The 15,031-nt window shown below is 42.3% G+C and overlaps 1 protein-coding gene across 3 annotated transcripts in view; it reads left to right on the forward strand.

Annotated features, from left to right (window-relative positions):
• Positions 1–281: 281 nt before the first annotated feature.
• The window catches only part of AKAP12 (A-kinase anchoring protein 12), a 65,040-nt gene continuing 50,290 nt past the window's right edge, over positions 282–15,031 (forward strand). For 2 of the 3 annotated variants that reach the window (XM_083607921.1, XM_083607922.1), the window contains exon 1: positions 4,856–5,565. In XM_083607921.1, the coding sequence (XP_083464047.1) occupies positions 5,419–5,565 (147 nt within the window). In that variant the 5' untranslated portion in view covers positions 4,856–5,418. Of the gene's footprint in view, positions 569–4,855; positions 5,566–15,031 lie in introns of those variants that run through there. The other variant, XM_083607924.1, reaches the window with a different exon arrangement.

Consider the following 15,031-nt stretch of genomic DNA (forward strand, 5'->3'; position numbering starts at 1 on the left):
CGAGGGAGCCGGCGTACAGCTTCTGGGTCATGTGGCCAGGATGACTAAGCTGCTTCTGGAGAACCAGAGCAGCGCACGGAAACGCCGTTTACCTTCCCGCTGGAGCGGTACCTATTTATCTACTTGCACTTTGACGTGCTTTCGAACTGCTAGGTTGGCAGGAGCCGAGACCGAGCAACGGGAGCTCACCCCATCGCGGGGATTTGAACCGCCAACCTTCAGATCAGCAAGTCGTAGGCTCTGTGGTTTAACCCACAGTGCCACCTGCGGACAAACACATACCTAGGTGCTAAATGGGGGGTATAGAGGAATTAGAAATATTTCTCTGAATTTGTCTATGGTAAGGGTATTGATTTTACATACCCTGTTATTATTTCTATAGCTATAGGCTCCTCTTAAAAGTGAGCTTCAATTGGACTTTGCCAACATTCTAGTGCATAGTTGTGACAGTTGAAAAACAGCAGTTAAGAATGCAGCAAAACCATCAGTGGGCAGGGGAAAAGAATCTGTTCAAGCAGAGGAGCTTTTATCTTTCCTTGGTGGTATTCCAACAGCTTCACAAGGTTGGGTAAGTGTTTATATATAATGGAGTGTCACCTTGATGTTTTACATTGGTGTTGTATTTGTATTAAGTTTTACCATGTTTCAAAACATTGATTTGGAAGTCTGTTTGGAAGTTCAGTAGCAAGAAACCAACAGCACAAGAATGTATTTGCGTGCTGACGTTTTGGCCATTAGTTTCAGAGCTGCCTTTGGCATTACTTTTTAAGACCAGCAATTGTTGCATAGCATACATTGCATTGGAGTGGGAACCTGAAACCTTCCAGATGTTACGGTAGTGCAACTCCCATCAGCCCCAGTTATAATGACCCATGGTCAGGGGCTGATTGGTGCTCTAATCCAGAAATATCAGGAGGGCTACCAGTTCCCCATAGTTACATTTCCTTGGTCTGATCTTAGAAGACAGCAGTGCAGGAAGCCAGTCTGTTAAACACTCTCCCTGTGTCACCGGTTTCTCAGCGGACTAAACCTCAGCAAATGTAATACGTAAGCACCTTTGAACCAGTTGAATATAAAGGCTCCACTACTGTTTAACTGTTGTTATGCCACTTCTCATAGCACATTGGGATGCTTCTTTGTGAGTAGTGCAACTGAACAGTGGTGTAGCCTGGGGGAGTCACAGGGGTGATTGATTGCCCGGGGGGAAATTGTTCGGGGTGCAAAATTTCAACACCCGGTGCTGCCTCAATACAGCTGTGCACTTCCATCACTGGGCTCTGTTGAAAATAGCTTCTCTATTCAAACTGGGAAATGACCTTTCCAGACAACAGAACAACTTTTCTTAATTCTGCAGTTACCATCTTCTGGGTGATGCGGACGCTGTTAGGCAGTTGAATGTGCATGCATACTCCATCCCCCGCCCCCCCAGCAGCCCTGGGTGCTGGCAACCCACACTATGCCACTGCAACTGATTGTCACACTGCTTCCCAGCTGTCAGATTGGTTACAACTCTTATCAGCTATTCAGGTACTGTTATGTGTTGGGAACATCACAGGAAAATGAACTCATTTTTAACACATAATTACATTCTTGCAAACACAACTGAAAATGAGACATAATCAGGGACTCGAATGCTTTGCAGTTCCTAGGATATGTTTGGAAGGTGCCGGGTTGGTACACAGTCAATTACTTATGTTATAAATGGTGTTGTTCTCTCACCTTTTGAAAGTCATTATTAGTGCACAAAGAAAATAGGAAGTTAATAAAGAAAGGGACTCAAGGATAAAGTACTACTAACAGAAATGCATGTAAGGTGGGATAGCCCATGAAAAGAGAAGTCTGTGAATCAAAGATTGGTGAAAACAAAAGTATAGCATACATGAGTACTTAAGGATTAGACATTACAAAGATTTTAAAGAAAACATTACGCATACTCTCCTCCAATTTAAAAAATAATATCAATAATTCACTATCCTGTTCTAACTGCCTCAATTATTTAACATGTTGTTTTGAGTAAGATGCAGAATAAAAATACTGCCCATTATCCCCTGATTCTAAATACTTTTACTTTGTTTTGGTGGCACTTGCTTTCAAATAGGATTAAGATGGCATATCAGCTATCTAACAAATAACTGTTTTATCACTAAATCATGGCAACCCACCCTGCATCCTCTTCGTAATGGTACAATAATAATTTCCTATCCTGAGGAGCTGTATTAGCTCTTACAGTGTGAAAAGTGGTGGGAAGCTGATAGTAAAAAATGTATTAGTTGAAATGATTACCTTGGAACAATGAACGTTTGGTCTTACAAACAACTGCAGAAATAAATGTTGAAATGACTCTGAGGTTTACCAGTAGATGTAGGAAAAAAGGAATGGGATTAACCCAAAGTAAATAACCATAAGGATTAAAAAACTGTACTATTAATATATAGTTTAAAATGCTTTAAACTTTTATCAGTGAGTCAAGTATTTGTTCTGAAATTTTACTTAAACAGCAATTATGAATTTGTTAGGTACTTGTATTGAGGCAACTACTGCACCATGGGAAAGGAAGCTGAATTAATTCAGTATCAGGACACACAATCCTATGTTCCTTGTTCTGTTTTGTTCACCACTGTAACTTAACCTGAGCTATTGGAAATAGCATAAAGGACCTGTTTTGCATGAAAAGAAATCTGTATTTATTCTGATGCAGCGTTAGGGGTTGAAGCCTTGCTTTGTTGGCTTCTTTTTTGTCAGCTTTCCATTGAACAGAACCTCACTAATCCGATATTAGGAGAACTAACGACACTCTGTAAATACCTTTTGAAATTTGGTGGATGAAAAATATGTTGGAGAAAAAATTAGATAGGCTCCTCTGCAAAGCTGTGAGTGAAATTGCACCTTTAACTATGGATTTTTAAAAATATACCAATGCACATATATTTTACATTTTCACTTAATCATACTTTCAGGACAGTACACCCCTAATATCAATGGACCTTATTTCATATGTGCTTAGAGTTGCAGGCTCATCTTTGAACAAATACATTCTAGGGTTCAGATTCCTTACACAATAAATAACTCTATAACCACTTCCTCAGTCTAGTCTAGTCATGACTATTGCATGGCTTTGAGCAGGTAACTATTAGCATCAGTGCATGTGAATAACACACTGTGTGAGCTGCAACCCCACACCTAGCAAAGCATTTCACCTTGGGTTTACTACCTCAGACAAAGGAGATGGTGACCCCCCTTTCCATTTTCCTTACGGAAGTTGAGTGAACTTTACTTCAGTAGTACAGCATCTCCCATCACACTGAAGGGGAACAGACTTGCTTAGGGGATCCAGGGACGTTGGGGGTGGCAACACTCAATAGCTCCTGCTTAGGGTGTTATAGGAATTCTAAAGTCTTGTGTGTGTGTGTATATATATATATATATATATATATATATATCAGTATTTTCTTACAACAAGGGGAAGAAAACAAGAGAAGGGCACAGTTTTGTCCTCCAACATTTTGCCACCACTCTCTGTCTCTGGTATCTGCCAACTGAGGTGACCACCTCTCTTTGTCTAATGCTGGGAGTGCCCTGTGACTGCAGTCTTTCACTGGAAAACAAAACCCTGACCAAATACATTTTAGTAAAAATGGGTGAGTGGCAGATATTGCTATCACTTTAATAATGTCAAAAGAAAGGTAAACTGTTCTATATGCTATGAGAAAATCCAACTATTATATCCCAGAATCCTGGGAACTGTAGTTTGTTAAGGGTCTTGGGAATTATAGCTCCATGAGAAAGAAACTACAGTTCTCAGTATCTTTGGGGGAAACTATGTGTGACATATTTATAGTGCAATCCTATGCATGTCTACTCAAAAGTAGGTCCCATTGAATTCAGTGCATCTTACTCCCATATACACATGTATTGGATTGCAGGGTATAAAGTGCTAGGACTTTTTAAAATAACTCAAAGTAAACAAAATATCTGTTTTCAATTTTGTTGAAAGACAGCTCAGTCATTGCCAATTTAGTATCATCTTATGAAGAAATAAAAAGCCATCAATATTTTATTACATTTCAGCAACTGCACTTTTCTTGTCGATCTCTGGAAAATCTCCAAACATCAAAATACGATCCTAGTGATTCAGATTAGGCCTGTCTCCATGGCTTTGCAATGCTACTGGTTAATGGCAATTATTTTACTGGCAAATCTAGCAGATCTAATGCTATACCACTTTGCACTCCCCCCCAAAAAAATCCCCCAGAAGAATTAGACAAGTCACTAGCCAGCAGTAGACTATCACATAGATAGCACAGAACAGGGTACCTTCACATCAACATGAAAACCAGGCTTGTGGGCCTAGATAGGAGTCAGGCCTGCAGATCTGCCAGTCTCTTCTGTAGTGTTACACTGCCGTTCGAGTTGGCCGCCAATGGCACGGGACCAGGGACACACAAAAATAATGTCTCTCTACTCTGGCTTGGAGCCCGCCTGCCTGTGTGCCAGGTAGGGCACAAAGGCTCCTCTGGGCGCCTCAGCTCCCTCCTTAGGTGACCGGCCAAGGGTTCAAGAGACAAGGGCGGCGGCGACACTGATGCAGCTCCTTGCCAACAGCACAAAGAAGCCTAGGTACGCCTCTGCATGGAACACTTGCAGAAATAGAAATTGGCCACCTTTGATCTACTCCCATTTTTTCCTTGTGTTTTGCTGCATGGGAAGTGTTGAAATAAGGGACGTTTGGCAATTCTAGTCCCTGGTGATTTATGCTTCGAGTACTACAGTAGGCACGGCCGCCTGCCTTTGCTGGGGTGGGAGGTGGGGAGCACATAAAAAATGCCTCGTCAGCTGAAGGTCACGGAGACGTAATAATCTGCAGAGCCACTTTCCCTCCAGCTCTCTCGGTAATGGAATTAAGGCCCATTAATCTAGCGCGATGGCGAGAGCGGGAGGCGACTCTTCCTTAGAAGGGGCACTTAGAAAAGTCAAAGAACTATCTCTGTGGCGGGGAGGGGGCGAAGAAGGCCAGAGGGGTGGGCCGCCACCTTGGTCAGAGGTGGCGGGATGTTGTCTCTCTCTCTCTCTTTTCCCCCGCCCCTTCTCGAGTCCAGGTTTGATGCTGCAAGGCGTGTCCGAGGCTCTGCTCATGTGATGGAGCAGGAGGGAGAGGCGGGCGGGAGGACCAGAGAGGAGCTTGTTCTTTCCTCCCCCCCAGCTCTCTAAAGGAGTTTGCAGAAAGCTACTGGTTTCCTTCAGTCGCAGCTTGAGCGCTCTGCTGAGCGGCCGAGACTGAGGCGAAGGGCGCAGCTGCCTGGACAGCTTCATTATTGCTCTCCTCTCTTTTATCATTCCTGGGCGGGAAGCGTCGGGTCTGGGCAGCGGAGGTGAGAGACCGGCGTCGCGAAGCAGCCGCTCACCCAAGAGAGCGAAGCCATGGGAGCCGGCAGCTCTGCGGAGCAGCGGAGCCCGCAGGACGGGGCCACTGCAGCAGAGGAGTCCCAGCCCGGCAGCCCTGCGGGAGAAGCGCCCACGGCGGCGGCGGCGGGGGCCGAGCCGGAGCAGCCGGAGGATCCCGCCAAGGTACGAGCCTCGCTGCCATGCTGCGCGCCTGGGAGAGCGCTAGGGGGGCTGGGGTGTGTGTGGTTTGAGGCCGCTCCGCCTCAGTCAACTCAAACTTTAGGGGGGCGCCTAAGCACCTGCGAAGGGGCTGGCGGGCACCTGCCTCCCCTTCGCCCCCCCCGTCCGCGTCCTCTCCAACCCCCCCAAAAGGGGTGAAGTTTGGCGGGGTGGGGCGTGGCGGCCGCTCGGCTCGGTTCTCCTGAGGCGGGGAACTGCGCAACCGGCACCTCCGCAGTAATAAACTCCTCTCTTCCCTTTGTCTGTCAGAAGGGCGGCCAAAAAAAAGTACTTGGCGCAGGCGAAGGGCGGATGAGTAGCCGCCGAGGCGCTTCGGGGAGCCCCCAGGCCCCCCAGGAGCGCGGCCTGGCGTCGCCCCCCCCCCGCAGATCACCTCATGCCCTCTTCCCTGGGCGCTTTTGGGGGCGCCCTATTGTATTTGGCTGTTTTGCATCTCGCCTAGTTTAGGCTCCTGTGCGCAAGGTATTGCGGTGGGGGGGGGGCGAGTTAAGGCAGCCTCCCCTCTTGGTTTTCCTTTTGTGTGTACGTACGGATTGGTGTGAGAAAAGACCCCACCCTATGGCCGGACGGCAGGGAGTGGACTGTGCTGTGCCAGGACTGCAGTCCTGCAGTCAGCCAGGGCTTGGTGGTACCCAGGGCTGCTGCAGTTGTAGCCTCTTTTCTTTCTCAGAGGATGAAAGTGAGAGGTGTGTGTAATCTGAAAGTGAGGGGTGGGAGTAAGAAAACAAACGGGAAACCCAGGACTAGTCCCTTGGTGTTTTCTGCACTGACAAGTGTTTAAAAAACCAGCTCTATCCTGCCCCCTCCTCATATCGATCTGCTTCAAAGTACAGCACGTGTTCAGAATAGACAAGTTATTGAACATTCTTCAGTGTTGCATATTATATGAATAATGTGTATGCATTGGTTGCAGCGAGATACTTGTAAATAAATGCCTGCAGTTTCTAGAACTACAGATATTCCTATAAGTAATAAGCTGTATCCTTAACTAACCAAATAATTTTACTGAATATCCTCATAAAAGTTACACATACAAATAGCAACAGAGAACTTAGAGAAGCAAAAAAGGCTCTCTTAATAAACATTTTCTGTGCACTTTTTTGAGTTACATTTTGCAATTTTCCAGACAAAATTTCTTGTTTCGGATAAGGATGGTTTCTTGCATTATGCTATTTTTCTACCAATATTCCAATAAGTATTTTTCTTTACTTTTTAGAAAATAGTCAGGTTTATTAAGCACACTGATTTAGCTCAATAAAGTTATTTAAAAACAATTTAGATACTTATTTTAAACTCTAGATGGAATATTTCAAGCTTGCTGTTTTCCTAATCTAATGTGTGGGTGTTTCTAAAGCTTGAGAACTGGTTGTGACTTTGTTTTTGTGACCTTGAGTCTCAGATTTTTAACTCCCAGGAAGAATTTTCCATAGCTGCTGTCCTACAGTGTTCACTGTTGAGGGTGGTATTTTCAAAAGTGTTTTAAAAAAGAAGTTAAAATGGAACAAATAGTTTTAATAACTTGAAAGAAATATGTCTTCTGATGACACCTTTCCAAAGTAAAATTTCACAGTGTACGCACAGTTTGTTGCTGTGAGATAATTCAGCTACAGAAATGTAACTGCAGAAATAATGAAATGTGACCAAAGTATCCGACCAAGATGATAAAATAATGCTGGCTTCAAGCTTGAGAAAGAAAAATTCATGCTAAGAAGGTCAAACCAGCGTCTCTTAAGCTATGTGAAAAAGCATAAATTATTTACTATGTTTCGAATCCTCTTGTACTTTAGGTTCCAGGAAGGGACTTACGCATTTTACCCACGTGATTCCAGTTGTTGGGAGAAAGATAAACCATATGACTATTTTAATATTAGCTGTGCCAGTGTCTAGAAAGAATTAATCAGAAAATGTTTATTCAGAAACATAAATATATTATTTTAAGTAACATCTAGCCAATAATAATACATTTTAAAATGCAGTTGTTTGCATGACATCTTCTAGACCAGGGATAGGCAACATGGTGCCCTCCAGATATTGTGGACTGTAACTTGCCCTCAGTCCCAGCCAGCATGGCTAGTATGCAGGATGATACGCGTTGTAGTCCAAAACATATCGGGACCATCATTTTGGCTACTCCTGCGCAAGACCACATAAAATCAATTATACCACACCACCTTAACCTGTTCAAGCACCAAAAAGCATGAGTTGCTAACAAAAGCACTTTATACTGAGTGAAAATAATGGAAAGTTCTGGTTCTTTCTCAAACTCCACTCCCATCCCTTCCATACACTTCTGTCCACTGTTCAGGTCAGTGTCTCCAGCAGAGCCAGGCATGGCCAGGCCTGTTTCCTCAAACCTGTTCCTTCTTTCTGTTTTTCCAGATGGAGCCTCCAGTAACATTTTCCCACTACCAACCCAGAATAATTGTTTGTGGTTGTTCTGGGGAAAGAGGCTGCACATTTCCTTCTTCACTCCTGGTTATAATACTCATTAGACATTCAGCTGAATCAGACTAAGGGTTCATCTAGATTCCACTGAGTTTTTTTGCAAATGGTAGCTAACCAGATGTTTCTGGGAAGCCCACATGCATAGTACCAAATAAATGGCCCACTCCCATTTTTCTAGTATTGCAGTGGCAAATCAGGCACTCTCTTGATGTCATTGGACTACAGTTCTCATAATCCCTGACCATTGTCCAAGTTGGCCTGAGCTGATGGGAGATGGTATCCCAACAACATCTGAAGGGCCACAGGTTCCTCATCCCTGTTTTTGCAGCTGCTATTACACAGTCTTTGAACATAACCTTTGATAAACTTATCCTCCATTAATTTGTCTAACCCTTTTAAAAAGCCATCAAAGCTAGAGGATATCACATCTTGCAGTGATGGATTTCATAAGCTAATTCAATGTTTATGGCTGATTGGAATAATCAGACATACTGCCTATGCTTTCGACATGGGGGAGGAAAGGTATTGCTCCCCCCATGGTGACTCTTTTAGTGGTAACCAGGCCACCCAGTGTTGTTGGTGGTTGGAAGACTTTGCCTGCCCTGTAGGGTTGTACCCAAGTGCCACACTTTACCCCTCGCTTTCCAAAGAGAGTGAATGAATGAAAGATAGCCATTAATCTGCATAGGAAAAAAAATGCACACATTGGGATAGAGATGACTGTCCCAAGTCCCTGATTATCATAGTGCCTGTAATGAGAAGCAGGTTTCAATCTAAACAGTCCCAGTCTGCATTTTTTTTTCTTTGTCCAGTAAAGCTCAGTGGGAACCTGAGAGGCATAGTAGCAACTAACTACAAAACCCTACCATGGCCTGGATGCTGTTTCTTAGAACATAGGTAAAATTGAGACAAGAGAATTGTCTTTTTGGAACTTCCTTTGGTATATGTGGATTGCAACAAGTATTCTGAGAGTTTGTGATGGCAGTCCCCTGCAGCACACAAAAGAATCATAGAAGTGGTATGCTATGCTTCTACATAACTTTAAGGTGCTTAATTAACACCATGTAAGTGATATATACTGGCAGACTACTTTAGAATGTATGCTGGAAATTCCCTATCATACCCCAGGGTATATGCTTCTACCCAATTTTTGATTCATATAAACTTAGCAGGTTGAGTTGCAGTAATTTTGAGCCATTCCTTAGAATGCATATTACATTGCCAGTAGTGAAGGAAATTATTTTGCCTCATGCACTAATGAGAGACCATAACTTTCTAGTGCAGTGGGCCTTGGGCCACTTTTAGGTGACCCTCAGTGCCTCAGGCTGACCGGGGCCTCCCCACTTGCCTACTGTGCCCCATAGCCTTTTAGTTGAACCAATGCCAGCATCAGGAGCGCCTTGCATATTGAGTAAGAGTGCATGGGGTGGAGTGGTATCAGTTGGAGGAGGGGACATCTAACAAAGTGTTGGAGGTGTTGAAAGCCATTAAAAAGTGAGATTAAAAGTTATTTATTATTAATAACCTTAAAGATAAAAATAAATTAGGAATAGAAAGGAAGGGTGTGTGAGAGAATCTGTTATAGGAGGAAGAATAGAATATAAAATGACCACCAAGGAGGAATGGGAAGATGGCAGGTTATTTGGGGGGGGGTATGTGTGAAAGGGATAAGGTAAAAATTGAATGTAAAAGGAGACTGGGCTTCAGTTCTTTCCAGCTATTTCAATATTCTTAAGTGCTGCACTGACTATTCTGGAATAGCTACCTTTCCTGGTTCTAACATAGGTTAAAATCCATACTTCATACATTTAAAATTCATATATTACCTACAAGTAGCATTTGGTTAAGGGATAAATACTGTAATTTGTATTAAGTGACTTTAAATATGCATCACGCATTAAATAAAAGGGGATACACATACCCTTTTTCATTTAAAAGTGCACAGAATAAATTCAGGTACTGGACAATAAAAACAGTTTATGTTGGGAGTTGAGCAGGAATTTAGAGAAGTACAGTTGATGACCATTTTGTGCTGGGGGGATCCGTTCTTGGCCCCTGTGTGTTTTAGCGCAGCGTGTATAAGCACGTTCCACTCCACCTTCGTTACACACCCTTTTAGTGACTTGTTTAGTGACGTTTCCAGTTTGCTTCCGGGTTTGGCGCCATGCACGATTGTGCATCATTTGGACGCATATTAATCAGTCATTGCCTGCACATGCAGACATACCCCAAATCTACCAGTATTGCTTATCTTTGATTTGTTGAAGTTAGTTTTTTTATAGTGTTATTCTTATTCTGGAAATGTAAAGTAAACATTTTATGCTGCAAGCATGTACACGTACAGTGGTACCTTGGGATGCAAACAGGATCTGTTCCGAAGCCCTATTCTCATCCTGAACAGAACGTAAGACGTGTCTGCGTGTGTGCGGGTCGCGTTTCGCCGCTTCCGCGCATGCACATGACATCATTTTGACCGTCTGCGTGAGTGACGAAACCCGGAAGTAACGCGCTCCGCGGCGACCCAGAAGTAACCAAAAAATACTTATCCTGAAGCGTATTTATCCCGAGGTATGACTGTACAGGCAGTTTCCCATTTACGTGGGGCTTATGTTCCGATGCACTGCATGTTTAAATAAAATTGCGTATATTGGGAACACCATTGTGAAAGGCTGCAGACACCCTCTGAACCTCTGGAAACTCTTGAAAAGCCATTCAGAAAACAAAAACTCCACCAAACTCCTTCACAGTTGCTCCCTCCAAACCTCCTTGCTCAAGCTCCAAGTCCCCACAGGCCTCAAAGGTTGGTGCAAAGGCTCCCAGGATTGCATTTGCAAAGGCTCCTGGGATTGCTAGATGCTATTTTCATGCCATTTTGCCATTTATACGCTCTTTTAGGGCTGTTTTTGCCCCTATTCCTGCCACTTCCTGGTTTGCTATGGTGTGCGCAGTTGTGCGTGTCTCAAATGTGCGTAAATGAGGAATTGCTGTAATTAATGACGCATGCATCACTTCTGCTCCTGTACTTCTGTAGCACTGGCAAAAGTTTAATCAGTTCCTCTTTGCAATTACCTACCTCTCCCACCCCGCTAAATCTTTCTCATATTGTTTAAAACAGTCTAGTTATTGATTTTAAGTATGGTGGGTGATACTCAAAGATCATTGGACTTATTCATTCACTTCAGTGGGACTTCTCTGTGTATGAGTTGGATATCACTCTGAATAGAAATACTTGTATTATCCTGGCTTCAAAATTAAGACCTGCCTTCCAGATTATTTCACCCTTTTTAATCTAGGAAATGTAGAACTTTTCAGTATAGTAGCACCTCAGATTACGTAACCCCTCTGGTTACGTAAGCTTCAGGATGTGAAAGCGGCAAACCCGGCAGTATTTGACCGGATTTCAGCATGCGCAGAAGCGGTTTTCAGGTTGCGGAAACCTCAGGATCTGACCTGACCACTGGGACGGATCCCGTCCACAACCGGAGGTACCACTATACACTGAAACCGTCCTTAATGTGTCTATAGCATCAGTGCTTTAGTTACTACAACATAATTTATTGAAAATCCACTAATGTATAAGTTCAAATAATAGATAGTTCTATGTTTCACTACAAAATATGCAAAGCATTATTTCACAACTTCTGGGAGCATTCTTAGGCCAATGCAAACTAAGAAATAGTTGGCAGGTCAGTTTCAGCATAATACATCACAGTAGTTGAATCTGAATCCCTGGTTCTGTTCCCGTATTTCTCAATCTAAGAGAAGTTTACTTTCAGCTCTTTCTCTTAAAATGATTTATAATGTAAAGCCAGCTGCTTGATGGCTTAAGCTCAGTAAGCTCATTCACCCATTGATCCTCAAAATACAGCACATTGAAACAGTGAGCGGTGGTAGAAGACAAGCACATTCCACATTACTGCTGCTGGCCAAAGTTGCAGGAGTAAGGTAAAGGTAAAGGGACCCCTGACCATTAGGTCCAGTCGTGGACGACTCTGGGGTTGCGGCGCTCATCTCGCTTTAGTGGCCGAGGGAGCTGGCGTACAGCTTCCAGAGCAGCACATGAAAACGCTGTTTACCTTCCCGCCGTAGTGGTACCTATTTATCTACTTGCACTTTGACCACTTTGATGTGCTTTTGAACTGCTAGGTTGGCAGGAGCAGGGACCGAGCAGCGGGAGCTCATGATTGTATTCAAAGTAGTCACTCCTCGGTAAAACCTATGGTAAATTCTGCACTATTTAGTTACGTGAATCCACCTCACAATAGAGTTCTCTGGAATTTATTCTGACGAAATATATTTACAAGATGCAGTATATCTTTTGAGGGACAGGGTGGATCCTGATATTACTATCAATGATCATGCTATCAACTCTGTCTGAGGAAACTCCACTCCACATATTGAACTTCCCCTGACTTGAGATCTACTGGGAAGGCCCTGCTGGTAGTTCCAGCTTTAAAGGACATCCTGGAGTTTATTACCCACCAAAGGACCTTCACAGAATTAGTATCCTAGTAGTGGTTTGCAGCCACCCTAGGGGCTTGACTGGCACCAGCATGGTTTAGCTTTAGGCACCAACTGAAGATCTGTTGCTTTGCTTTTTGATGTAGAAGGATGCCTGGGTTTCAGGACACTGACAGATTACAGGAAAACAGAACATTGGTGATTTTAATTGTTTTCTTTGTTAATTGCTTTATGTATGAATTGTTACTTGCTCTGGATTTTAGGATGAAGGGTAGGATATAAGGTTTTTAAAAAGAATAAAAATAAAATCTCTTAGTAGATTAAAAGCACAGTCCTATGCATAGAAGTGAGACCTGATCCTGTTGATGACTTAAGCTCATTGGGACTTGCTTCCAGGTAAGTGTGTATAGTGCTGCTGCCTAGTACACCAATTGACATGTTTGTCCAGAAGATGACTTTTATATTGTATTTTGTGAGACCTTTACATTGTTTTCCAAACTGCAGTAATAATAGGAGAATCAATTATTAATGCTAATGTAACTACTTAGGCTTCCAGGATTCTATTTTTGTGCAGTCAAGTGAACAGCAAGATGGAAGGAAGTAATTTAGCGCTTTACTTTAGTCTGTCCATTTCCATAGTTTGCATATTTAATCTTCCAATATAGTGTATCAATGTAGCGGAACTAGAGAATAATATCTATATAGTACTTGCAAAGTTTGGGAAACCTGTGACTATGTTGGGGTCTAAAAAGTTGCTTTGGCCTGCCAAAGAACTTGGGACTTTTGAAGCGTTAAGGCTTCTTATTTGAACAACAGACTGCAAACCATATCACATTCCCCTCAGTTTCCCATTGCAGAGATATACCACTTCAATAAGTTTTAAAACAATGGGGGAAACCTTTTTTATTGGGTGGGATGGGGGGAAAATAGAGATTGAGTGAGAAATAGCTAATACTTCATTATGAAACTTAAGTTTACTTTGTTACTGAATTTATATGAAGTGTACTATTTGGTGTATTCATGACATCTTATATGTACGTGTTCTCCAAACAGTAATTGTAAATATGCCAAATGTTATATAGGCAGAGCAGCAAGCTGTTTCGTCCTAATGTACCTAACTATAGCTTATTTTTTCTCTTTGGAGAAATAGTTACAAAAAAGGAGATGAAAATAGCAAAAGGAATATTTTATTTTCTATCTTTCTAAATGGTATTTATTTTATTAAATTTATATACCACCTTTCATCCAATGATCTCAGGGTGGTTCACGATATAAAAATACAGTATAAATACAGGTATGTGGAACTCAACATTATCATGCAAAAACAAAAGAGATGCTTTTTTATAGAAATACTCATTTTTTTTCAACCTGGGACCCCACTTCAGAATTTACCTGAAGCAGCACCAGTTAATTTGTTTCACAGGTGAGCATGTGTAGTTTTGTATGTGCAGTAAATGTGAAGATCTTTGAATGGGGATATTAAGCTTTAGAAGTGTACCATGTACAGGACACGTGAAGAATACATTAGAACAAAGCAGCAGTTCTTCTTCCTAAACCTGGTTGAGAGAATGGGGTAGGAGGAGAATATTATTCCCCAAATACTAAATGGATGAGGGAGGGTCCTCTCACAGGAGGCATTCATTCCATTCATGTCATTATTCTATTCTGTCTGTTTCAGGTTTCTTGTGGTCTCAAAGGGAGCTTACTCCACAGTTTGAGAACCACTGTGTTAGTGAAAGCTTTAGCAAGCACAGAAGCTGAAGCCTTTCATATCAGGGCTCTGATTGGTAGATGTTAATGGAAGTTCTTCCTTTTCATTGAGTCATGCAATTTGCAACCTTATCCTAAACGTATTATGATTTTCAAGACTACATAGCCAGAGACACAATTGCTCACACAAAGGACTTTCTCTGTTTCCTTTCTAGCAGGTTTATAAATAGTCACCTCTCCTCACAAGGCCAATATACGCCAATAGCCCTGTGAGAAGGAAGAAGAGAAAAGGGAAGCAGGCAAAAAACAACATTAGGGTCTACCCTGGTCAGACTGCCCCCCCTCAAACTTTACTCTTTATCTTTACCTTGACTCTTTGTCATTTATTTTAATATTTTCAAATTGTAAACCACCTTGCGTATTTGGGCAGAATATAAATACAATAAATAGATAATAAACCTGGGAACCTTAGCAAACAGATTTATTTATTTATTTATTTATTTATTTATTTATTTATACTTACATTTATACATACATTTATTCTGTTAAAAAATATTGTGAACATGTTGGGGAGATTTTCTACCACTGTATTTTTGCCCACACAAAAATCTGCCTTTAGAATGTTACATACAATTAATTAGTTACATAATAATTGAAAACAATAGAAGTTCATTTCGGTAACTGAAATAGATACATCATCAGTTAAATATAAAGTCAATCTTGTAATGTCCCCCCCCCCATGTGCCCATCCTAGAAAGCCCCAGTGTTTTCATCATGCGGAAGTTACCCTTGG

The sequence above is a fragment of the Podarcis filfolensis genome, assembly GCF_964270895.1.
Source record: "Podarcis filfolensis genome assembly, chromosome: 3".
NCBI lineage: Eukaryota > Metazoa > Chordata > Lepidosauria > Squamata > Lacertidae > Podarcis > Podarcis filfolensis.